The following is a 26,260-nucleotide window of genomic DNA, read 5'->3' as shown; positions in this document are numbered from 1 at the left end:
GTCATTATCTGCTCACCATATTCCAGTTAATCTGACGGATTCATCAAACTACTGGCAGAGCAGCCATCACTGCACAGCCAAGAAAGCATCAAATAGAATATTCACAGGGACAAATCAGAGAGGAGAAACTTGTACATACTCATGAATCAAAGGGCCACAGCACAACTTGTTTTGGGTTGAACTCCGATCTATCGGACGCTGCTGCAGTTTTAAAATGATATAAAAGAAAAATGATTAGTGTTTTCTTAAATATTTGTAGGCTATCTCCTATGGGTTCAGTTATTCTTGTGACTAGTTTCACATCTGACTGTCAGGACATCTGAGGTTGTATTTTTGATATTCATGGTGTGTATTTTTACCATCTGGAGGATAAAGGCACATCCGCTGCACTCTTACAGCGAGCGAGAGGAATTATTAAACCTACAATCTGAGCTTCAAACCAGCGGTCCTCCATGTTTTGTCCTAACAAATGGCAACTCGGCACATCTGAGAGGGGAAATGACTGGTAAACGAACAGGAAACACCACTTCCTCTCTCAAGGATTTACAGCGATTTAGGAGTAAGATTGAGAAAAAGCAGCTTGAGAGAGACAGTAGAGAATAGTAGCCTCTGTGTGCATGTGTGCAATGACAGACCTGTTGCAGTCTGCACCAAAAAAAACTTTATTTCTTAGAGCTCCTGTTCAGAAAGTAGAGACTCATATTTGATGTACACATTAAATGATGACTAGGGCACTGAAATGAGAGATGAATACTGTACAGGCTGCCTCTGCTGTGCAAGGCTAGGAAGGAGGACCCACTCCCCTCCCCCTCATCAGAAAATAAAGTGAAATAATTTCTTTTTTTTTTGGGTGGGGTGGGGGTGGGGTCTTTTGGCAGCAACAGAATAAGATTTGTGTAGAACCAAGCAATGGTTTTGCATCTGACTTTTTTTAACCCTTGAAAATGTACTTTGCAGATGTCAATGGAGGAAAACAAAAGAAACCTGAACACAACTTCAGTTGAAAGGATTTAACTTATACTCAAGATTCATTTGAATTCTAATAAAATACTTTTTTTGTTTGTTTAAAACCCATATACATTTCATATATTTATCCTTTTGGGGTATATGGATCCAAAAATAGACATTTAAATCATAGAGCGAATAAGGAGGATAAGGGGGGGAGAGAAATAAAACTGCAAAAGCTACAAATGGTTGTCCTCCAGCCCAGAGAGGGAGAGAGAGACAGAGAGAGAAAGAAAGAAAGAAAGAGAGGAGGAAGTGGTGAGAGAGGCAGAGAGGGGATTGGCCAAGCTATACAGCGCAGTATGACACCCACTTTAGCTCATTACACACGTACAGTCGTGATCAAGGCACAGGGATCTTCTAAAAGTTATTTTTTTCGATAAAGTTGTACAAAATAATACATTTTACAGTCTGTACAAGAATAATAGTTCAGCAGTAAAGTAAAATAAAGAGACATACAAAGGAGCAAGGACGAAGGAGCAGAGAGGAGGACAGATGGAGGGAGGAGCTTGCAGGTTGTCTGATGTGTCCCTGTTGTTGTTGTTGTTGTTATCATCTTCTTTTTTTTTCAATTCCAGGATTATTATGGTTTATTTTCTCCTAGAACAAAGGAGTACTGCCAGTAAAGTAAAAGTGCATATGGAACAATGGTGGCGGTGAAGAGGGGGAGCAAGAGAGGCAGGTGAGAGACGGAAAGTGACAGTAGAGGTGTGTAAAAAGGGGAGCATGACAAAGACAGAAAGAGTAAAGAGTAAAGAGAAAAGAAAGAAAGAAAGCGCACAGGGCACAATGGCACAAAAGTCTACACAGACAAAAACAGCTGTGGAGACAGTAAAACAGGGTCAATCATGACAAGATGGCGTTTCTCTTTAACTTATATGGTACTGTACTGTAGAAGGATGCTTTTTGCCCTCTGTTAAGTTCCATAAAAGTCGGCTTTTTTTGTTTGTTTCTTTTAAAACTCAGTAAATCCTCCTTGTGTTTTGCTCCACTGGCGACAAATTCAGATGGCAAAACAATTCTGTGGAGGGAGTCCTCGTCCCCGTCAAATGTGTCCAAACCGCGTCGGAGAAGCTCACGTCAAGAGTCTCAGTGCTGTTTTTGTGAACCTCTCCTTCTCAATCCCCGGCAGCCTGGATGACCACGACCATGCCCCTGTCGACACAGGAACTCTGCAGTCCTTTTAATCTCAAAAGCGCTGGGGCAGAAGAATCCGCTAGCAGCTCCATGACCAACAGCTCACTTGTTGGCTGCAGCTAGCAGATCCAACCTGGTAAGAGCAGTCCGGTAAGAAGCAGGTGTGATACGTTTGTGTGCAGCCGATCCTGTGGTTGGATGTCTGGATATGCGTTAAGTGATAGGAAGGATTGGTTTTGTGTGTACACAGTTTGAGTCCTGAGCACAGTGCTTGTGTCTGATACAGTGTTCAGCTGATCTGTTGTTCATTCTCTATTTGCAGTAACTCAACAGTAGTATCTCTCTCTCGCTCTGCACCCTGGGCCCCAACAAGCTCCACCGCAGCTCAAAATACAGTCCCGACTCAGCCACTGGGGGGTTTTGGAAACATGGGAATTGGCGTGTCCAAGGACATTACATGACATTGAGAGGTGAGGAGCTGGAAGTATGGCTGAAGGTGATGGTGGAGTTGGTTTTACTTCCACCAAAGTAGCTCTGTCTACTGCAGGTATGGAGTGTGCATCGAGGTGGAGGTGGTGGTGGTGGTGGTTGTGGTGATGGGGTTCTGGCTTCAAAGTGTGTTTACTGTGAGAGTTGTGTATCATATCTGTATGTGAGTGTGTTTTGTGTGTGTGTGTGTGTGTGTGTGTGTGTGCGCGCATGTGTGTATTGAGTGTTTTGGCCTTCGCAAGAGCTCACACATTTCTGTGGAAGAGGAGAGTTCAGAGACTCAGGGTTCAGGGTGTTTCTTAGTCCGATCTGTTCTTGGCTGAACCCCCTTCCTCTCCCATCACAACAGCTCGTACTGCCGCAGGTGCATCCTCTGGATGATGTCTCGACAGTCATTGAAGACACGCCGGATGTTTTCCGTGTCAACAGCGCAGGTGAAGTGGGGGTAACAGTAGTGCCTGCCGTCCCCGCTTGCCGTGCTGATCCTCTGTAGATGGAGAAAGGACAAGCTGACAAACTGACAGCTGTGACTCCACATACACATTCCTGAGATTGTGACATAGCTGCACACTTACCAGGAACTCATCTCTAATGAAGTATTTTGCTCTTGTTACACGTGGATCTTCTCCAGGCTCTGGTGTCGCTGGAAGAAGAGGGAAAAAAATGTCCTTATCACATACAAACACACACATCACCTCTTGAAGCTGCACTGCTAACTGGTTGTTTTTGCATGTATCAGTGGGCAGGTGTAGATTTAGACATGAGAGGTCATGCAGTGACGTGATCGTGTGTGTGTGTGTGTGAGAGAGAGAGAGAGAGAGAGAGAGAGAGAGAGACCAGATTGAACTCTCACATTTGTAGCAAGGATGACCTCTTGTGGTCAATGACACTAAGTACACCATCTCTTACAAAGGAAGTTACCGTCATCAAGAAAGTTGTGTTTTGATTACTGCTCACCTGTCAGCAAGATAAAACAAAAACTACCAGATTTCCATGAAACCTGGACCAAGGACAAATATTACATTTTCATTGATATCTTTAGGATATATGACATGAACCTTGTTGAAGAGTGAAAACAAAATCTGGGACATTTGCAGTGATAATATTAATTAATAGGCGGCACGGTGGTGCAGTGGTCAGCACTGTCGCCTCACAGCAAGAACGTTCTGGGTTTGAGTCCCAGCTCGTGCACAGGATCTTTCTGTGTGGAGTCTCCATGTTCTCCCTGTTCCTGTGTGGGTTCTCTCTGGTACTCCAGCTTCCTCCCACAGTCCAAAGACATCAAGAGGGGACGAGGCTGATTGATACTCTAAATTGACCGTAGGTGTGACTGTGAGTGTGAATGGTTGTCTGTCTATATGTGTTGGCCCTGTGATGGACTGGTGACCTGTCCAGGGTGAACCCCGCCTCTCGCCCAAAGGCTGCTGGGAGAGGCTCCAGCCCCGACATTGCGTATTACTGAACTTCTATACATGCCATCCTGTTTGCTGGTCTAACTGGAAATATCCCCATTGTGGGACCAAAAGGATTATTTTGTCTTATCATCTTTGTGTTTTCTTATCAAATCAACAAGTTTGCATTTCTGCATTAGATAAAACATCCCAGAATATTTAAATCAAGACCACAGCACAGATGTAAGACTGTTAATTGTAAATGTGGTAGAAGTTTTAAATAATTGTGATACTGATCTGAAGTCATCTTTCATCCAGCTCTAATTTTGAGGAATACAGCAGATATAGATGCAGCTACTGATATACGCGTCAAAGACTATCCTAAAACAATTTCTTTTCAATAATCTGCAGCACTCTGGAAGTCAACTTTTCATATGTTCCAAACAAATAAAGGACAGTTGGAGGCGAAGGTTTCAGCACGTGCGGAGAACCGCTCACCATCGTCAGGCGTGGTGTAGCGAGCAAATTCAGGAAAGTATTCTTCGATTTTGGACTTCCCAGCCAGCACCTTCTCCGCTAGTAGGTCCTGTTTATTTAGGAACAAGATGACAGAAATGGTCCGCAGCCACCTGAAGAGGCAGAGAGAACACAACACTTTGAATTAAGATCGCAAACTGTGTCTGATTGGTTCCTGCAAATCTGTTTACGCCATAGAAAAACTCAGTATAAAGGCACGTCAATACTAAAATTAATTTCAGCAAAAGCATTTTGACTGCTGTCAGAGATCCTTTCTGTAACTTCTATTGCTGCTGCAAGTTGTAAATAAGGTATGTGAGTCATGCGCATGGTTACTCAATCATTCAAGAGAAAAAGCAGGCCAGTTTATAAAAACTTTCCCAGCCTGCACCAGGCTTGGTCAATAGCCGTTATCTGTCTGCTGTAACAAAAGGAGACAAACAAACATCACATTGATTTGGTGTCTACAGACAGACGTCCTTGGTAGTTTGGAGCTGCGTATCCACATTCACACACACATTTCCATTATGTTCACCTGTTGTTCCAGATGTTCTTGAAGAGGTTGAGGGCCTCCTGTAAACGGTTGGTCTGATTGTCCTCTCTGATCACCATGTTGTAACTGCTGCTGGCCACCACAAAGATGATGGCCGTTACATCTGAGGAAGAGAGCGGGACGGGGATTGAGTCGGACACACAGTGAGAGATGGAGATGGGAGCCGAGGCACAAGCCATCAGAGAGCACGAGAGTTACCGTTAAAACACTGAATCCATTTCCTGCGTTCATCTCTTTGACCGCCGACATCGAACATACTGTCAGAAACAAAGAAAAGAGATGAGTTATCAGGGAGAGCACTGCCGTCATGTGGACGTTGACACTTCTCCGAGTTTGTCCATGTCTTCAGAACTCAAGTATTTTACCGCAGCGCCAATTACATACATGGCACGCGGTTCGTACCAAACATCGTCTCTTCAAATATTCACTTACTGGAAATTGACCTTGTCCACTTGGAATCTAGTCTCGAAGATCCCTGAAGTCAGAACTCTGCACCGAAGCAAATCCTGGTGAAGGTAACAGCGTTTGTAACAAAGACTGTTAAGATAGTTTGAGTAGATTCTCTGAAAATATCTGACTCTTGTTTTCTAGGTCAGAGTGAAAAAGTTGGAGGAACTGGGACATGAGATGTTTTTATTTCTGGCCCACATCTTGGAGCTTTGCGCAGGGCAGCTCGGGTGACTTGATAAGTATGTGATGACAGAGATTCACCCACCTGGTCTGTTGGAGTGTAGTCGCTTTGCTTCACAATGTCGATCTTGTCTAGAAAGCTGAGGAGAGACGAGGAAAGAGAACTGTTAGATGGGATTACATAGTTTCTTGCCTGGAAGGTTCAATAAAAATAAAAGCAGTCCTGACATTATTCTCCAATTCAAAATCTCTTTTAATAATATATATTGGTTTGGGCAACAATATCAACTGATATTGGATTATTGTATACTGTACATACAAGACTTTTTTCCTTCACAAATATTTTTACTGGATTCTATTATTTACACCTGCTAAATTCCCCAGTCACAGAGTATTATTTCAGGGCACTGATGTCATTTTGGACAATTACGTTTATTTTTCTCACAGTAAAATATCCTGCCAGCATTACAAATCTTTAATATTGGTTTTGGATCATTGCATTTGATTGATCATTGCAAAAAAAGAAAACCATCTGATAAAAAGAAGAAACATTACGGCTCATTCATGAATGATCTCTCACACACACAAATTTGTTTTTAAACAAACGCAGGTTTTTTTTTAGCCCCCAATTTAGTCTGAAAGACAGGAGGCAGAGCCTGATGAGCCTAACTTCTCCCTCCTGACATCTATTATTCATCTCTTGTAACATTAACGTCTCTGCAAGTCTGGGTGATTGACAGAAGAGGTACACAACAGATGTCTGGAATTACATAAAGATCAAATTGAGAGAATTTGGGTTTTTTTGGGTAAGAACCAATTTTTGCATAAAAACATTTCATGAATGAGGCCCATTGAGTCGCCCCTTTGTCAAACCTTCAATACAAAGTGTCTTTATGGCTTCACAATGCTGGGACTCTCCAACATCAAAATACTCTTCATCGTTTGTGACCATCCCTTTTAACATTGTCATTTCAAATATTCTTCGTATTGGAGCGTACGTTTTCACAAAACTTTTTCTTTTTTGATTAATTGGTTTGGATCCACTGAACCTCTGTGACAAAACCAAGGGCTAAAATCTGAGTATTCCTGTGACTCAAACAGATGGAAGGAGAGATGGCTGGAAAGAAAAATAGGTGGAGGGGAGACGGTGCGCAGAGCGAATCCACGTGTCGGAAGAAGAGAGATGAGAGAGAACGCGAGAGAGGGGAAGAAACACAAGGAGAGACAGAGAATGAAAGCGGGGTGGCGCCTGTCTGACATTACAGAGCAGATTTCAAAAATAGCTCCCCAGCGCCCTGGCCTCCAGCATGGTTACCATGGAGACCCAACCACAAGTGCTATTAATAGTCTATCAGCTCCCAATCTAGTGCAGCTGGATTAGCTCCAGAAGACAGACAGACAGAGAGATGGAGAAAGGGAAGGCAGAAGAGGAGGAGGAGGAGGAGGAGGAGGAGGAGAAGGTGAGCAGGATGAGCTTGTGTTTCTGTGCTGGATTTGAGAGGAAGATGAGGGAGGGAACAAAAGACTGGACCGTACCATCTCAAGCCCCTCAGGGAGGAACAGAGGGGTTGGTTTCTCTTCATGAAAACATTTAAAACACCAAATCAACTTAAAGCTCTAAATAAAAAGCACATAATATTTCCAAGGGTGGATAACGAGTAAGAAGCCTTTCAGACTACAGGCTTGTAGTCCTGCTCTGAACTGAAGGCCCCCCCCCCCACCACCACCACACACGCGCACACACACACACACACACACACACACACACACACACACACACACACACACACTTTCTGGTCTATAGATGACTCAGCCTCGGCCATGTTTGCTCCCAAACACTGCAAACCGCTGCTGTTACATAAAAAGAGGGAATTTCACTAGAATATTCTCTTTTTAAACTTTCCACTCTCTCTTGTTAGAAATGATGACTGGTCACTGACATCAACTCTGAGCTGATGGAAGCAGCTTTGCGATGTTCTCATAAATCTTTAGAAAATACTCGCCATTTGGAGAAGACAAGGAAACCATTATGTTTTAGAGATGAATGATGATAAAGGGAAATGTAAGGAAGGAGCACGTGTTAAATACAGCTGGCAGTGCTGGGCCTAAATATTGCAAGGGCATAACACACCGGGAGGTTCACACACTATAATTGACATCATGTTTGTGTGTGTTGATTACACACTGCAGTGGAGTTTAAATGTTCAGTATCAGTGCTGGTGACTCCACCTTCACCACAATGCTGATCAGCTTGTGATGATTTTGTGCGAGAAAGCTTTCTACTGCTGGCTGATTTATCCTCCATCTGGTAGTTTACACACAGAACAACCAGCCACGGTAAACGTGAAGCGAGATACACATGAAAGCTCAACTTCCATCTCTTGACTCACAGCTCACGGCTTTATCCTCCATCAGCCACTAGATGTCAGCGAAGAGCACAATCCTACACCACCTTGATGATTGGGCAAACTGCTATGAATTCATCTTGAGGAGGACATCAGCCAAATCAAACACGCTTGCAGTATTTCATGCAAACTGTAGAGGAAATCACTAGTTGTCAAAATAGAGTCTCTATTCACTTCTCTTGTGGTCTAGCAGTGTGAACAAATCAAACGCAAAAATGCAACAAGGAAGCAAGAGGTAAAACTATGGGTGAATTTGAATGTTCAACAAAGGTAAGAAGACAATTCATGTAAAAGTGTCACTTTGTGTTAATGTCGGATGATCTAGAACAGTGAAACTACAGATGAACAGATAATCCACGAAATACAAATCTGAAGGTATTTAGCATTTGGTTATTTAAATATTAAACAAAATATATAATATTCTGCTGTTTCAGTTTGTCAGTTGTAAGTGCTTGTTGCTTCTTTTTGTCCTGTGTGATATTAATCTGAATTTATTTGGGATCTTATTCAAAAACAAAAACAAAACAAGAACAAAAACAAAAACAAACAAAAAAATAATACAATGTGATGAAACCACCTTGGACTTTCGGAGACTGATCTGTATCCTTTATTTTCCAAACAATTTATCAAAAGGAGGAAAAATATCCAGATTGTTCAATAAATGATCATCATTAGCTGCAGCCAAAAACCTCCACTGTGACGACAACTTTCAATCCTCAGCAGTCTGTTAAAAACTGGAACATTCATTCATTTTAAGCTTCAAGGTTGTTGTAATGGATTTAATGATACAGGTGAACCCACTGAACCCTGAAGCCAGACTGGCAGACTGTTACTTACTATTGTGCACAGTCGATCAGCTGGTACTCATTGGATCTCTCGTAGCACAACTTGACGCCCTCGTCTTGCCACAGTGTTTTTGCATGGTCGTAAAACTCCTTTGGAGACACAGAGGAGCAGACAAACACATGAGAGACAATAAGAAAGTCACGGGGGGACGGAGCAGATCGAAATAAAACAGGATTAAAATGGAATGAAAAACACCGGAATGTTTTTTACAAAATTTAGTGACATCCTGCATCATCTGCTGTCCATTTTACACTGAATAGAGGAGTTATAACAGAGTGAAAGGCAGGAGGACAGGTTTGTCTTAAGTTCGTGGCGTGTCTTAGGGCACCAGGCACCCAGCACGTTTGTTGACACCACATGCAGTGTACGTTGTGCCTGGGCGATGCCTGTGTACATGTGTGTAAAAGGTAAATAAAGGTGGAGGGGAAGAGAGGATGAACCACTTTCCTTCTTTTTTTTTTCCCTACAGTATTTGCACTGACCTCCATACATTTCTATTCAATAATATGCAGTATACAATTTACACAACTGAGCCTTATTATAACAGCACAGTAGAACACATGATGGCAACAAAGAGTACAGTTATACCTAAACAACTCCACCTATGTGTGTAGTACATACTTAGGCCTTCTTAATGGGCCAGTGTGATCCAAGTGTTAATATAAGGGTGCTATAGTGGTGCCAATATTTCATACTGCCTCAAAGGAACATGCCATTCTTTAAGGAAATTCACTCACTTATCATTCTCCCCAGAGTCTGAAAAGAAGATGGATGACCTTCTCTCCTCTGTGCATGTATTAGACACAGTAACTGCTAGTTAGCTTGGCAAAACGAATGGTGGTGGGTGGGAAGTGTTAGCATACCTCTGTCAAAAGTACCCAAGTACACTTTTCCAAGAGTCTTTATCTGCATTAACATAACTCGATAAGTAGTCCAGGGAAAAAAATTCAGCTGGTAATGAAGCTGTCTCGTTATGAATTGAGTCTGGGGTCACCACATCCAACCCCTGCATTCTGACATCTCCACAATTACACTGGTGCAGGGAAAGTTATATTTATGAGAAGTTACATAAACCCCCTTTACCTCTTTTTGTTCAACTTGTCCTTCGCGTCAGATTCTGCTTTGGAGATGTAAATTCTTTTTAATAGGATCATGACTTAAAACCTCACATCCTTATTTGCCTCACTCACAACATACAAAATTAGTCTCTGTTCACAATTTACATGGGACATAAATCCCATCATCATCCCTTACATGTAAAAAAATAACATAAAATCATCAACTCATCCTGCAGCCCTCTGTGACAGCAAACTCATCATGTGTTTACAAATAGGGCATTCTTTTATAATCAGTCATGTGCTTCAAGAAAAAAAAATAAAACCTCACTCTTCCTTCCTTGATGTAATGCCTCCCCTATCTCTTTTCCCTCCTTAGCTCTTCTCTAGCGTCCTTCTCTTCAGTCACATTACACCCATTCAACCTCCAGCTGGAAACCAGAAGTGAAACTTTCCAGACGCGATGTTTTCACGACAGTAGAAAAAAAAAAGCGGTATGTGCTTGGCCGTTGCCGGTTCGAATAAGGGGAAAAGACTGCCAGAAGACGCAGAGACACTCGAGTCTTGCTCAAGGACACTTCAGTAGGTTGGTGTAGAACAGCCGACCCTGTGTGCAGACAGTCGTTAAGGCTGTACGGAAAGAAACAAGAGGCACTTGAGCTGCCTAATGTTCCTACATAATCACCATCATACATTAAACACAAGCTGTTGTGCTAATGAGGCCTGTTCGCCAATTAATACAGTCATTAGTGTGCGAGTCAAAAATAGTCATCATCCCATAACACATGGATGCTACTAATATGAACTCGGTGCCCTGAGGCGTTGAAAGACCGCTGCAGTGTTTACTTTTCTTAAAGCTTCCAATGGGAGTTATTAAAGAGGACTGTTGTTTTTATTGTTCTGATTCGTATGAAAAACAACTGCATATCAGTGCACGACTGTGAACAATTATCGTCCCATGCACTGGGCGATCCCTGCCCAGTTTGATCGCTTTCTTGGCCCAGGCACTGTTGGAAGAGCCCGGCCTCAGCAGAGAACAGTTGCACATACATGAGCACAGAGGGTGCACGCGAACTCAAGCGGATCGAGTCAGAAAAGCTGTCCAGACATACGGTACGCCGTGTTGCAGAGCGATGAGAGCGTGAGGATGTTTAGAAAATGCTGGTGGCCTCTCATGGATTTACCTTCCCATGCTGCTGTTCCTAACTGAATGAAATGAATCCTGACCCGGGGGATTCCTGACCAAATATCAGCTTCTTGTGTACAGCTCAGAGATGATGAAACATACGTACGGATAAAAAAAGACAAATTGTAATGCTCGATTCAAACAGCAGTTGTACAATGGTTCTAAGCTGTCACCTAATGACATCATCTATGGTGCAGATGAACTTAGATCAGCACTGAGATGCAACTTGATGACTCCTATCAAGCTACACATTACTGATTTTAATGCAAGATGAAGTAATCTCCCAAATTCCCATTTGCTCATAATTTAAGGTTGTGAATATGACACAAGCCCCCCCCCCCTTCAAATGAAGCAACACAATTAACACATTTATTAATTTCAGATCAAACAGATTCAATAAAACATGCCATTCTGTGGCCATAGAGGTGTGAACTTCGGCTTTTAATTTAGAGTTCGGGATTTTTTCAGTGCAGGAACAAAAATGAAAAAAGTGGACTTCTGAAAAAAAATCACAGTTGTGTTTGTGTTCATCTACTCCTGCAACTAACTGCAATCTACTTGAAAACTAGTAAAATATGTAAAAGTGTGCTTTTAAAAATGAGCATTGTGTGGTATGGTGCTCGAGGAAGCTATCATCAAATATTGGCAGGGAAAGAAATATTATAGGAATGAAATCCAACGAATAAGCGAGCCTGTACTGTGGTGCAACTATTACTATTCTGCTGTGTATTTGGTTTAACACACAGATGCCACCATGATGCACGGTGGTGCAGTGGTCAGCACTGTCACCTCACAGCAAAAAGGTTCTGGGTTCGAGTCCTGGCTCAGGCACAGGATCTTTCTGTGTGGAGTCTCCATGTTCTCCCTGTACCTGTGTGGGTTCTCTCTGGTACTCCAGCTTCCTCCCACAGTCCAAAGACATCAAGAGGGGACGAGGCTGATTGATACTCTAAATTGACTGTAGGTGTGACTGTGAGTGTGAATGGTTGTCTGTCTCTATGTGTTGGCCCTGTGATGGACTGGTGACCTGTGAACCCTGCCTCTCACCTGAAGGCTGCTGGGATAGGCTCCAGCCCCTTACCCCTTAACAGGATTAGCAGAAGAAAACGGACGAATGGATGGATGAATGCCACCATGATAACAAATACTGAGTGCTTCAAAAGAAAAGAATTCCCCAGTGTTAGTAAATGCACTACAGCTCCAATTCCTAAGAAGTGAAAAGGGATTCGCGCAGGTGGACATACAGTGAGACTCTGAGCTTTGGTCTCTTGGCCCAGGCAATTAGCTAATGAGAACGTCCCAGTGAGAATATTAAACCCACACAGGTATCACCCACCAGGTCATTAGTGAGCCTCTGTGTTTGATACTCCTGTCAAGGGATTACCACCTGGTATCATTAACTCACACATCGTACAGGTTAATTCAGAGCCCTGGATACTGAGGGAGAGGTGGCGTGAAAGAAAATTAATTTGCAGATGTATTGCAATTTATATCAAGTCAATAATCAGAAATTAAAAAAACAAACTCTCTGTCTTACAATGGAGTGTAATAAGAGTCCATATCTTCAGAGTTGCATGACAGTGAGTGTTCAAAGGCATGAAAGAGTGTCAGGTCAGCAAATGTGACTGACAACACAGTGACATCATGCCCTCGCGCTGAAGTCAACAAGAGTGATTTATTTAGTAGCAAGCAAACAATTTTTACCATCATAGTTAAAGCAGGGCAATACAGAGAAAAAGCCTATCAAACGCTGTTGAATAATGGTATCTGCCAAATATATTCATTCATTTAATTATGGATCATGTTTAAAAGCTGGAAGGATCAATCAAAAAAAACAACAACCCTGAAATATCAAAAGACATAAATAAAAACTTTCCATGCATCAAATGCATCTTTTTAACCATGGAATCCTTGCCCTCTTAGTGGGAAACCCTGCCCCCACATATTAGAGGCAAACAGCTGGAAGATAAACATGTCACTGGAATCACAAAGCAGATTTCCTGAGTATCATAAAGAAGCCTCTCTGGTTCAGAATCTATTGGTTCACTATAGATTTAGAAGGGCAATCGGGAAAGAAGATAATCTCACCCTAACTACTGCTGAGACACATTTCCAAAAGGTGATCACCATACCGTGTGTATGAGAGTGAATGAGAGTGAGTGAGAGAGAGAGAGAGTGTGTGTGTGTGTGTGTGTGGGGGGGGGGGTGGTGCTTAATACTGTAATACTCACAGATGGAAATTCAAAGTCTTTCTGGTTTACAAAGTTGAGGATGTATTCGATCCGGTGCTGGTTCTCTGGACACGCCAACTGCACCGGCGGTGTCAGAGTGCTCATCGCTGTAACTATGGTCTGTTAAAAATACAAAAACAACAAAATATGTTCAAGTCTGGATGGTAGAAACCCAGAGGATGAACCGGATCAGCTTCAGTTCATCTGTCCAAAACCTTTAACCCGCAGAACCGGAGAGAGGAGGCTACGATTGTTCAGAGTTTGGTCAACGTCATGGCTTGGACACATTCGTATGTTTTCAATGGTTTTCAACACCTTGAGGAAAATTTTCATGACCGTGATTTCTCAGTAACATTTGATTATGTATGGAAAAAAATCCAGAGAAATCCATGTCAAAACTGAGTTGAAAACAAGACAGGACTCAAATATCAAACATCTCACAAACTGGAACTCAACTACAGGGGCTCTCTGGAAATGGACGTTTATCTGGCCGAGCCGTTCAACGAATCCCAGTAAAAGGGTCTGTAGCCATATTAGTGTCTGTGAATTCAATTATAAAGCCACTCACCTCAATAGCCTCTTTAATGTTATTCTTGATGTCCTGAATTTTTTGCTTCTTCTCTCTGAAAGACACATAGGTACAGTCACAAATCATATCTGGGTTTACTCCTCAACAGCAAGAATAGAAGAATACAGCAGAAACACTTAGATACATCAGTTTTTTTTAATAGATGTAATTTTCCTCGTCATCAATTTGTAATTATGGGCAATAAAAAAAAAGAAACAAACAAATGAAACTGCACCCTCACTTTCTAATCGATCTGATTTCAGGAAGAGTGAACAAGTAACTGAAAACTTGCGGAAAGTCATCAGAGCAGCAGCCTCACAGCTTACATTATCGTGGCAGCGCCAATGAACTGCTTTTCCTCTCTCCAACACAAAACAGGACAACTGTTTACTTTGCAAATATTGTTATTATGAAGTTTAAAAAGTACTGCGAGGGAGTTCCGTGTTACCATGACATAGTACACAACAGTGTGTTGTATCGCATTTGTTTTTAATGCTGGAAGGTTAAACAAACCTTCATTGGCACGCCTGGTACCGAAATTATGTCTGTCTGCTGTGAAGGATTGCTGTTTGGACAAGACATGTGGACTCTTGGTGACAGAAATATTTCTAATAAAGGCAACAATCTTTCACCTTGAGGCTTTTAGGACAACAGAGCATTGTGTTTACAATAGTTCTATGTCAGTGACAAAGGGCAAGATGGGTCTCTTTGATCTGTGCCAGCTTTTACTTTTTCACAGTGACACTGCAGCCCTGGGCTAAAGGCCACACAAACTTTCCATTCCTTTGCACCAGCGCGGTTCACACAGCTCATCTCCATGGCTCCAGAATAAAAATCGGTTCACAGGAGAATCAAGATCCTGTTCTTACCGACACAGACACTGTTTTTCTGTCTACATATGTGTTGTAACAGTGGACTTTAGACAGCCAATCCTGTAGATGGCGCCATGTCAAATAAATCTGATATGTGGGGTTAGTGATGACTTGTAAAGTACATTTGATTGATTCATCCATCCATCCATTTTCTTCTGTTTAGTCCTGTTAAGGGTCGCGGGGGGGCTGGAGCCTATCCCAGTAGCTACAGGTGACAGGTGGGACAGGTCGCCAGTCCATCACAGGACCAACACATATCGACAGACAACCATTCACACTCACAGTCACACCTACGGTCAATTTAGAGTATCAATCAGCCTCGTCCCCTCTTGATGTCTTTGGACTGTGGGAGGAAGCTGGAGTACCAGAGAGAACCCACACAGGAACAGGGAGAACATGGAGACTCCACACAGAAAGATCCAGAGCCGGGACTCAAACCCAGAACCTTCTTGCTGTGAGGCGACAGTGCTGACCACTGTACCACTGTGCTGCCTTGATTGATTCAGTGTGTTTATTTTCATTTGAGAACTATCATAAATGACATAACTATTCGGTTTTGTCATTTACTGGAGATTTTCAGAATCAGGCAAACAATTAATCCACAACTTCACTTAACAGGTAAGATCTTTTAAGGGAGGGGAACTACTCTAGCTAAAGCTGTATAAGGTGTCATACATGACGTTAGTACTTCTTATTTCAGTAGTAAGTACACACACTTAAAAAAAACTAACTTAAAACCCTGCAGTTTAATGCCAAGTGTTTATTTAGAATTTTCATCAGATTGTACCCTGAGACTGTTAGCGGACCCAAAGACATAACAGAAGCCCTGCAATGTTTAAATACATTGATATGTAGTTTTGAAATAGATCCTATTTTTGATATTCCTCAGTCCTCCATTCTACTTTCACTTCAGCAACCAAAGAGTATACACAAGTCCAAGAGACAAATGTCCTTTGCTATTCTGATTCTAACGTGATGAACCTGAAAACAAATAAACAAAAACAACAACAAACTAACTCCAGCAAAGGGAATGGGACCACCTGCTTTTTTAAAGCAGGTTTCAAAAACCAATATGTACGCAAGAGTGTGCAGTGGGAAAAGGGGTGTGTGTGTGTGTGTGTGTGTGTGTGTGTGTGTGTGTGTGTGTGTGTGTGTGTGTCTCTCTCTCTCACCCAGTGATTGTGAGAGACGGTAGGAACGTGACAGAGCAGCAGCCCAGGCCAGCCACCCTACCAAGGAAAGATTCTGGCAGCTTGTATCAGCGATCTCATTCTTTCAGTCACAACCCGAAGATTGTGAGCATAGGTGAACGCTGGAATGTCAAGTCTGCCCTCAACTCAAGCTAATGAAGTTTCCTTGTTGGGGAATGAAAACCTCAGCTTTCTTGTCATGTGCTGCCTCGTTGATTTAAGATCCTAAATATGAAGTGCTAGCTTGTTCCGAGGAGGAGCAAACTGAGAGAATGAATCAAAATATTGATATCTGATAATACTGTCCAGCTCAAGTTGATGCCATAATCACACGAACTTCAAAACAAGCACTGAGGAACATATGTACACTTAAAAACTATTTATATTATACTCTTCTGCAAATGGTAACAGAGCCGGAGACGTCTGTGAGGTCACTGTGCACTGAGTAACACAAGAATAAGAGGGCCAGAGAAAAGGGAAAGAGGGGTAAGTTTATTGGGTTAGGAGGCAGATTGAGAGGGCCTTGTTTACATTTTCAACCTGATAGTCATTAGAAATCACATGGTCATATGTAACGTGTGCACTCCCAATGCTGGAGAGTGCACACGAGTGTGTGTGAGGTTCATGAGAGGCGGGGAAGAAAGAAAAAAAAAAAAAAAAAAGACCTGACAAAACATTACGGTATTTTTGTAACGATGACGGCTAGTCAACACACGAGAAGAAGATAACAGGAGGTTTTTTTAAATGATAAAGCTGACGTTCATAGATACCAACTAAGTCATCTTTTATGTGTCTGTATATGGATTTTGTCTGTAAAACCTAAAATTAAATGATCAAGTTAAGTTCATTATAAAAACAACAACAAACACCTGTGGACAGTCAAAACCGCATCTTCTTGATCAAAGTCTCAGGGTCGCACCGTGAAGACCAACTACAGGCACTGGCTGTTCAACTCGCACCAATTCTGCGCAGCAAAGTGACTTTAAACTTTACAATAATGGTAAATTAATAACGCTTAGTTAATGCTTGGTTAAATCCACCTAATTTAGCCAACAGCTAAGCAGTTAACTAACGGGTCTCATGATCATTTACTAATGGTGCTCATGTTAAGTTGATAGGTAACAACATGCTTGGATGGAAAAACTAGGCAAGGTTGGGGTGGGATTAAAAGTTTAAGGGTCACAAGAGCGTAAATAAATGAGTATTTGTGCTTAGATAATGCTAATTTGGCATCCAGATGAGGCATTAACTAAACGTTACAATGTACACTTTTTTAAAGTGTTACCAAATACTAATTTTTATCATTTAAATCTCAAAATTGTGAAGAACTCTGTGAATGTTTAACGCGCAGGTCATACAACCTGCAACTCAACTGTTTCGACCTGCGTTTTCAGTTGAATTAGGATTCGATTCTTCTTTAAATCAGTCCAGCAAATGGAACCAGCAGTTACTAACTACTTACTCTGCTCTTTGGGAAACCATGACACTCTCTATCGAAAGCTTTTGTCGCACGCTTAACTAAACCCTTTCAACCCCAAAAAAAGGGCATCAGGATGGAGGCTACTTAACTCTGTTCGTCATGTGGAAACAACTGTCTTGCTTCAAGACTGTTGTTTGACGTATCTGCAGAAATGAGAGTGATTTCTTTTACAAAGTTCATAATGTTTCAGTTTTCGATCAAAACTGTTCGAATTCTAAGTAAATAGAGTGGACAAAATATCAGCTGTCAATATAATACTTAACAGCAATGTAAACGACATCCTCAGTTATGAAGACACAGTTAAATTAAAACCTGCCTGTCAAAACTGAGCGTTACCTTGGAAAGGCAGTTTACGGCAGAGTTGTGCTGGTTCTCGCTCCATTCTAATTTGTACAGTATGAAGTGGCCTGTGAATGTATATGGAAATACTCTCACATCACATTAGGAAACAAGCAGGTCATACAAAGCTTGATTCAAAAAAAAAAAAAAAGAAAAGAAAAGTCAAGCAGATAATCTAAGTAATGTCACATATCTGACTTGAAGTGATGCTGCTGAATGCGTTTGTTGGTCTTGTTAACAAAGACACCCACGCGTACACACAGACACTCAGTGTTGTGGAGTCATGCGCTGGGTCATACGCTCTTGTCTGCCTTAGGTGCTGATTTTCTAGTCTAACCTTGCAAAGATGTTTCCATCCTCATTACAACCAGCAGTGCCAAGTCGCTGACATACACAGATGAAACAAGTCAAGAATGTCATCTGGAAACTACCAAGCAAGAAAAAGAGAGCAGCAGAATCTTCTAGAAAATAGTTGCGTCTGCGGAGAATACATCAAAAAGAAAATGAGAATTCAAAATTCTAAAAAACAAACAACAAAAACATAAAACACTTGTCATGCTCATCCTCGTCGTCCAACAACTCCTCCCCTCCTCCAATCCAATGGATTGTCAAAGTTCGCAAAATCGTTTCAATAATCAAATATCCTATATATCGGCCACATGAACCTAGCAACAGAAGATGTGTTTCCATTCAACAGGAAGGGAGATTTTCAGCGAATTTTAGAAATGCGAATTACAGCCGTTTCCAAGTAGTTTGAAGGTAATTAACTGGACTAAGTAGCGTGTATATCTGTCAGCAGAGGGTGGTCGAGGCAACAATACAATGGCCACAACAGAAAGTATGGAGGAAGACCCTGAAACAACAGGTCAGCCTATTGTACTGGTCTATATCCATCCACCACTGGAGAACAGAGAGAGGTCTTGAGGAACTACTTTTAGTTGGACAAGCTGAAACTGTTCTAGTGTACCAGCTTGTATCAGGAATGCTGCTGCTTCTCCAGAGATGAAGACAAAGTTTTGGAATAACTCAAAAATTGACGGCAGTGGGAAAAGCTAGACAGTCACGAGTTAAAGATTTGCAACATCAGTTTATTCATTCATTATTCATAGTTTTCATAATGCCATTTAAATAAAGAGCAAAATGAGAATTGACATATCATGATGGAAACAAGGCTGTCGACCAAAAACGATACCGATCCAGTGTAGACCTAACTGGACGTGATTCGGTGAGACAAATCTTGAGTTTAAGAGAAGACATAAATGGCAAGTTCACTTTATATCATCAAAGAGGAATTTCTACCTCTGACCATGCAGTAGCTGGGTGCCGTCTAATGTCAGGGGACAAATCTGTGTCCAATTGAGTGTGTCTTTTCCAGCTGAAAATGCATTTCTGACAGTGTCCAGCTGGAAGAGAGCACAGTGGAGGCGCAGCGGTTTTTTTCAGCTGACGTTCTTTGGTTGCTGTGACACAATATCTATTGAAATGTTGAGTCCAAACTCTGGCTGAAAGCACACAGAGAGAAGTGGGACTCATTGATCTGCATGTGTGTGTGAGGAAACATCTTGGAAGGTATAGTCATCATCGGATGAGCCCGGACACGTAGGATGGGACAATTGGTCTTTGGAGCATTTTCTCCACCCCTCCTTCCCTATTAATGGGTCATCTGGGTAAAAAGTGACATTGAAAAGTGCGACATTCTGCGCACACGCACACACACACATGCACACACGCACACGACCTGATAGCAGAACTGAGAAGGTCCCACCTTATTTTGAGGTTATAGCTAATAGAGTAATTAATGTTCCAATTTAGATCATATACACACTTAGTTCTCTCGCCAACTGACTTGTCAGTTAATAGCGTCAACAAATAAACTAACATGTCAGCAACATGGGTTTCTGTATCTCTTGCACCTCCCAACCAACATTTAGTCCTTGGCTTACTTAATATCCCAATTATATAATGCCTCTTTGTATCAGTGATTTGTTAGTTGTGAATAAGTTCTTTCAAATGGTAACTGTGGTTGTTTGGATTGACAGTATGCATCAGATATATTGCCATCCCCTGCTGCCGCGCTTGTTCCACGAACACATCATCATATTGCGTGATGTTTAAAAGATGCAGCCCAAAAAGTGAGCGCTGGCCATCAAATGGAGGACAGAGCCCAAACACCCTGAACCCACTTCTGGTCGTGTGATCATACTTACTCTGCATTGAAGCCGTTGACATGTAGGATCCTCATCTGTTTGACTATGGTGCTCTTTCCTGACTCTCCAGCTCCTGACAGAGAGAGAAGGAGAGAAAAAACTATGAGGGGTATGTAGCTATGTGAAAACAAGTCCACAGATACACACAATCCGAAGATATATAGGCCATAGACATTTGTCTGAAATTTCACTACGCAGTCGGTGTCGTTCAATTTGCTGCATTATGAATGCAAGCATTGACTAAAAAGCTTTTCAATTTGGATATGCCTAAGCTGCTTTGGCTGTGACTTTCTATATTCTACAGGAAACTTCCAATGAACAAGTTTTGTAGGAGACACTAACTTTATATTTGGGGGGAAAAAATGGAGGAAAGGACAAAGCTGCATGGTGAAGGCTGAAATAATGAAATGGATAATACAGCTAACTTTTAAATTAAACCTTTTCTATAAGCAATGTTTAAACCTTCCCATTATAAAAAAAAATAAAATACCAGGTCGGCTTGCAAAGCAATAAGTGCAATAAAAATGAGAACTTTTAAACTGGCATTAATCCATTTCTGTAAATATATACAGAAGTAACCGAAAGCATTTTGATCCACTCACCTGGTCAGGTACGACTAGACCCTAAATAGACAGGAGCTACACTGATTTTGACATTTTAAGGAAGGAAAAATAAAAATGCTGGATCTACCAGGAAGATTTTACAGAAATCTGTTGGACTTTCTTGTGTTTCCCCTAAGCCTTATAAGGCATACTTGTCTGCAGCGGGCCAATGATGCGACTGATACCAAGATGTGCATTTCTGGTTCACTAAATTTCCACAATTTAACTGCTTCTACCTTAGGGAAGTTTTGGATTCTTGAACTTCTCTATCAAGCAATGTTAAACTGTCACTGCATGATCCCACATAAGAGGGTGTGAATTAACAGTCAGTGGCAGACACAATTTGGAAACCACACCAATTTTTTGGGTTAAAATCTGCTCCTGTAATGTGATACCGTCCTCTTCCAATTCTTTTCCTCCACTGATGCTGACAGATCTCTAATAATGAAGAACTTGTTAGAGGCTTATCATTGGCCTCTATGTCCTGTGGAGAATATTTGATCACGGGATGTGAAGTCAGACTAGCATGAAATCATAGTCAACTTTCCATAAGAGTTTGTATACTGTATTTTTGTTAGCTGCTCGTCATGTCAACAAGCAGCATAATTGCAACAATTATTAAATGGATACTGCTTAAAGGCATGAAGAAAAACTGGTACCCTGTGACATTAGTAGCTGGTCAGCGGTTTGCTGCAGGACCCTGGATGGCCCTAATGAGAGTGAAACTCCGGTTCCGTGAAGTAAAACTGAGGCATCAGTTTTAACAATCCTGCTGTGTAATTCTATCTTTAAAAAATTCAAGTGAAAATAATAAAACTAAAAAAACAAAAACAACAACAAAACAACTTGTAACATTCCTATCAAATTAATTACTTTACCTTGAGGAATCAAGCCACTAATCTGGTGAGCATTCACCAAATCGAAGTGTGTTTAAAAAAAAAAAAAATGTTATTTATTTTTAAGTCATGGAAAATCTGTCAAGGGACAATACATTAAAATGCAGTATTACTGAACAATCATATCTTTATATTATGCCTCATTTCAAAACATTTTAGCTTGTTTTTGTCAAATGCTTAGTTTGGCTTTTAAAGGCTTCAATATGGTTTCCCTACGCTGATACAGGACAATGCAAATCAATAAGATATATGAGCAAATGTACACGGCGCGATCTTCCTACTACAGTATAATACAGTAAAACCAGTATATACTACTGCAACCCTGAGAAAGACACAGCCATGGTTTGTGCTGTGCTTCATGGTGAAGCACAGAGACAAAAATGCATCAGGCTTATGCATCATAAGACCTTATATAAAGTCATGGTGTGAGATCACCATCCATCCAGTGACCTCAAACCAATGGTCCACAGCTATACAGTTTGGTAAAAGTGGATGATCTTCACCTTCATCTCACGACAATCCCAAAATCAAACGGGTTAATGCAGTTTTAACTTGGGTATTTAGGTGGCTCAGCCAGCTGTAGTGCCTGTCTGATGCAGAAGCCTACCAGAAAAGTGGTAAATGAATGCAGTATCAGAAATTAGCGAGAGCAATGGGCCATTTGGCCCCCCATTTCACCAAGAATGCCCCCAAAAACCATGTTCCAGGGGCCAAAATTGGCCCTAAGTTTTTGCCAACCACTCATTATTCTGGTGTTAACAAGGTTGCTCACGGACAGTTAAGCCAGTTAGACCACCCACCCACCAAAGTGAACCAGTCACAGTTCCTCCACCAGATCCTCCCAAAACCCCTGTAAACATTACTTTGAGGTACTGTAAGGTTGTTACTGTTACATCATTCATGGTGCCGTGACTGACTCGGTTAACTAGTTTAGCAAGGTAGCTAATATTTCAGCTAGGTTGTCCTAACTGTCTTTAGCTTGCTAACATATATCACGCTCGACTGATAATATCAGTGAAGCGTGACACAATGAAGCACGTCATGGGAAATGGGACCGTTATTAAGTTATTTTTTTATTTCACAAACCAGTTCTTGTACGCTTAACCATAGAGGCAAACTACTCAGCCTAAATCTGGTGGCAGATTAATTGGTCGGGCCCAAAAACGATCAAGCTTATCATTCTAAAAGTGCCCCCATTTTTATACCGTGAGGGCCAAAATTGCCCCCAAAATATTTTCTTAATTTCACACCCTGAATGAATGTAATCTGAAGGCAAGACCCGCTAATACACTGATTTTGACAGCATCAGAATCAATGCTAATACATTGATTCTGACGCTGTCAACTGAATTAATAATGATAGTAAAAGTAAAACAGTAAAAGAAGAACTCAAATGTTTCTAATCCCTGGTGCAGGATGAAACACTGCTACTCAATTCAACATGTCTTGCAGTTTAGTCAGAGATTAGTGTAGTAGTCCATTAACCTGTAAGAACTTCGAGAGTGGTAATCTGCAAATATCATGGTGGTATAGCAACAGAACTGCACTGTCGCTTAAAAAAGTACTCTTTTTGACCATCCCTGGGTTGTCATTTATCTTTCCAGGGAAGTCATTTCAATGTAAACATATGCAAAGAACAACAGGTTAAAAGATGCACTTGGTATTTTCTTATTTGTTCAGACTAATTTTGTAGAGGCCACAGTGGCCAACATGGGCCACAAACTCTGAGACTTTAATTAGGTGATCTAGTTAATCCAATTCTCTGTCTAGTTAATCCAATGACCAGCTTAGTTTTTGTCACTGGTTACAAAAAGACTAAGCAACATAATCCAATGATGATCAGCTTCAGCCTGCTGGACGGATACGTTTTGCTTTGCAAGTGTGCCACCTAAGACTACGACTAACACCACAAATGATGAGCTTTGAGTTTGGATGGCATCTCTACTCAAAAACAACCTAACTTTAATGTATATTAGCGTATTTTTGAGCAGCCTCAGGTTCGAAGTGACTTACCCTTTAATGTTTCTTTTAGTTTTGTTCATTGTTGAAACATGCAACACCACAAATAACAAACAAGTTCCCAAGATAAAGGCGAACTAAAGCTGATTATATAATGGAAAAAAAGCTAACTTTATTACAGACATCTTTGTTTTGATATTCATCTGGGTCCTGTCCTTCTGCTTTCCTAAAGTCACCACAACTTCCTCACCAACATAAATACCGGCATGTTGCACAGTATGCACCCTTGCTGGCATTTCTGCAATCAAATATTAGGATTTTTACAAAGTACACCAGGGCTCCTTGGAAGTGATAAGCCTCCGAGTGGACAAAGGAGGAGTTTACAGAGGAGAGTTAGGCAGGAGAAAGTCAGACACTCTTATTTGTCTCTTATGTAATGTGGAGACCCAGCCCACCACCAGTTCACTTTGAGAGAGAGAGAGAGAGAGACACACACACACACACACACACACACCCACATGTTGAATCTGATCATTGCTGGTTTCCCCTTCTTCTTGCCTACAACCTCATTATATCAATACACTGTTTGGCCACATACGTACAACCTGGCATGTAAATTAATGTTCCTGTACCTTTTCAAGGTTACACGCACGACAAGAACTAGAACGTAGACATAAACTACGTCGGACAGACGTGAAGAAAACACGCAGACTGAAAAATTAACAATGATTTACGATAGGTCTGTTTTTGATTATGTCACTGTTTATGCTACGACAACCGTGGCTAAGTTTACCAACCTGATACCTCTTAAATCAACCTATGGACTATGCTGTATTGTAGTGTGACCGGAGCCTGCTCGAAAAACAGCACAGTACTGCATTTTTAGCCTTATGCAATGGCAAAGTCACACTGTTGACAATGTTTCCCAAAACAACATCCCAGAAGGTTATGCAGGGAGGAAGCAGAGCCTCAACTGTGCAGACCGAGGCCTACCCATGGAAAGTAACAAAGAATAAAAAATGAATACATAAATCAGGACAAAACTTACCTAAAAGAAGCAGTCTGTGTGTTGCTCTGTAGATCTGTTTGTCTTTTTGGAGCTGCTTCTCTATCTTTTTGTTTGCTTCTCTTTGTGCCTTCTCCTCATTTCTCTGGTCTTCAGTCTTACTGTTGCCCAAACAACCCATCTTCCCGCAGGGAAAAAAAAAAAGAAAAAGGGGGTCCAGGGGAGGAGGAAGAGGAGGTGGGAGAAATAAGAACTAGTGGAGGTGGTTATGTAGAAAGAATAATAAATAAATAAAGTGAACTGGTCTAGATCCCACGTCTGACCCGCGGATTTGGCAGCGGTGCCACCCACGTTTACAACATTTAGCGTCCCTGGCCTGGTCCAGATGCTGTCACCGTAGAAAAGAAGCGTATGTTGCTGTCAGAGAAAGGACAGGATACTGCTGCTGCTGACGACACCGAGGCCGCCTTCTCACTTGGTTCAATCCTGCTTTTCTTCCTTCTCGTGTACTATAGTTTTTGTTTTGTTCTCACACCCTATCCCCTTCGTCAACTGTGCCAAATTAAGACTTATAATCCAAGATGTCCGTTAAGACTCCAAAAAGTGGGGTTTCACCTCACACAGAGGCAGAATAAGCAGCCTCATTTGCATCTCCAAAAGCCCGGGTCTTGCGTCTCACTGCTGCCCGTGACAAGGAGCCCAACTCGGCGTGTCCGAACAGCTCGCCCGTACGGTGGCGCGGCTTGTCTCCACGTCTCCTTTCATAATAAACATGTTCATAGGTGTATATTTCCACTCCTTATCTATGTCTCTGTTTCCCCTCGTCTTCTACAGGGGCCCAGCAGAATAGGAGAAGGGGGATATTTACACCCAAACCAGCTACATGTGCGATATTTTCATTGCTTCCGTTGTCATCCGGCTCCTTCTCCTCCGCATCAAATCAACGCCGAACGGCTCCAAACTCACTGCGGCGATCTTCTCGGCCAGATCACCACCTCCGACGTCCAATATTTGTGGATTTGTCTTCCTTATTGGTGATGGCTGTCTCGCTGTGTTTTCTCCTCCAAAGGGCCTTCTGTCTCTATCGCTTTTGTTGCTCAAATGTGTTATCAGCCCCTCACATCGCCGCCGAGCCTCCAAAAACTGCGCACCGATAGACTTTTTGTTAAATTCCCGTTTCGGATCCGACGAATCTCTTCAAGAATACAAAAAAAGACCCCACAAATCATAAAAAAAGAAGAAGGAAAAGGTAAAACGTGACCAAGACGTGAGAATCCCTCGAAATGTATCCACGTTTCTTGCAGGTGAAGCAGCCCCCGCTGACAGCCTCATTTGTTAGCCTACATAAGGCCTGAGTGGACACTCATACATATTTTTATCCATATTCCTCTTGATTCCGAGGAGGCTAAATCGACTGGAGACTACATGTGCATTTACATTCACAAAAAATAGGACACGGGGTTGTAGCAGCAGCAGCAGCAGCAGCACATTCCCACCGCCCAGGCCGCTCCCCTCCTGGCCGCTCGTCGCGGAAGGTGAAAGACAGGAATAACCAATTCTTGGAGGTTATTATTTTCTGCCGTTCTCTCTCTCTCTCTCTCTCTCTCCCTCTCTCGCGTTCTCTCTTTCCGAGAACAGTAGCCTACATTGACGAGATAGACAGCAGCCGAGGAGAGACGGGGTGGGGCCACACAGCTC

At 41.9% G+C, this 26,260-nt stretch overlaps 1 protein-coding gene across 1 annotated transcript; it reads right to left on the bottom strand.

Annotated features, from left to right (window-relative positions):
• Positions 1-995: 995 nt before the first annotated feature.
• gnas (GNAS complex locus) lies at positions 996-26,260 on the bottom strand. Its single transcript, XM_086214192.1, has 12 exons — positions 24,605-26,260; positions 20,101-20,173; positions 14,013-14,067; positions 13,445-13,564; positions 8,964-9,061; positions 5,807-5,861; positions 5,524-5,597; positions 5,290-5,348; positions 5,074-5,194; positions 4,521-4,651; positions 3,207-3,274; positions 996-3,118 (listed from the first exon to the last, which is right to left on the bottom strand). The coding sequence occupies exons 1-12, from the start codon at positions 24,741-24,743 to the stop codon at positions 2,972-2,974; spliced, it is 1,140 nt and encodes a 379-aa protein (XP_086070318.1). The 5' UTR covers positions 24,744-26,260; the 3' UTR covers positions 996-2,971.

Source organism: Aulostomus chinensis, chromosome 9 (assembly GCF_037954235.1).
Source record: "Aulostomus chinensis isolate RoL2024-O1b breed Wild chromosome 9, RoL_Achi_v1.0, whole genome shotgun sequence".
Taxonomy (NCBI): domain Eukaryota; kingdom Metazoa; phylum Chordata; class Actinopteri; order Syngnathiformes; family Aulostomidae; genus Aulostomus; species Aulostomus chinensis.
The sequence above is the reverse complement of the archived record's forward strand: the minus strand, read 5'-3'. Positions and strand labels throughout refer to the sequence as shown.

Coding starts and splice junctions, on each gene's coding strand:
- gnas (XM_086214192.1), bottom strand. CDS start 24,743: ATGGGTTGTTTGGGCAACAGTAAGACTGAAGACCAGAGAAATGAGGAG. Junction 5,349..5,523: donor GTGGACAAGGTCAATTTCCA/GTAAGTGAATAT, acceptor TGTTTCTGACAG/TATGTTCGATGTCGGCGGTC. Junction 5,195..5,289: donor ATGGATTCAGTGTTTTAACG/GTAACTCTCGTG, acceptor TCTCTTCCTCAG/ATGTAACGGCCATCATCTTT.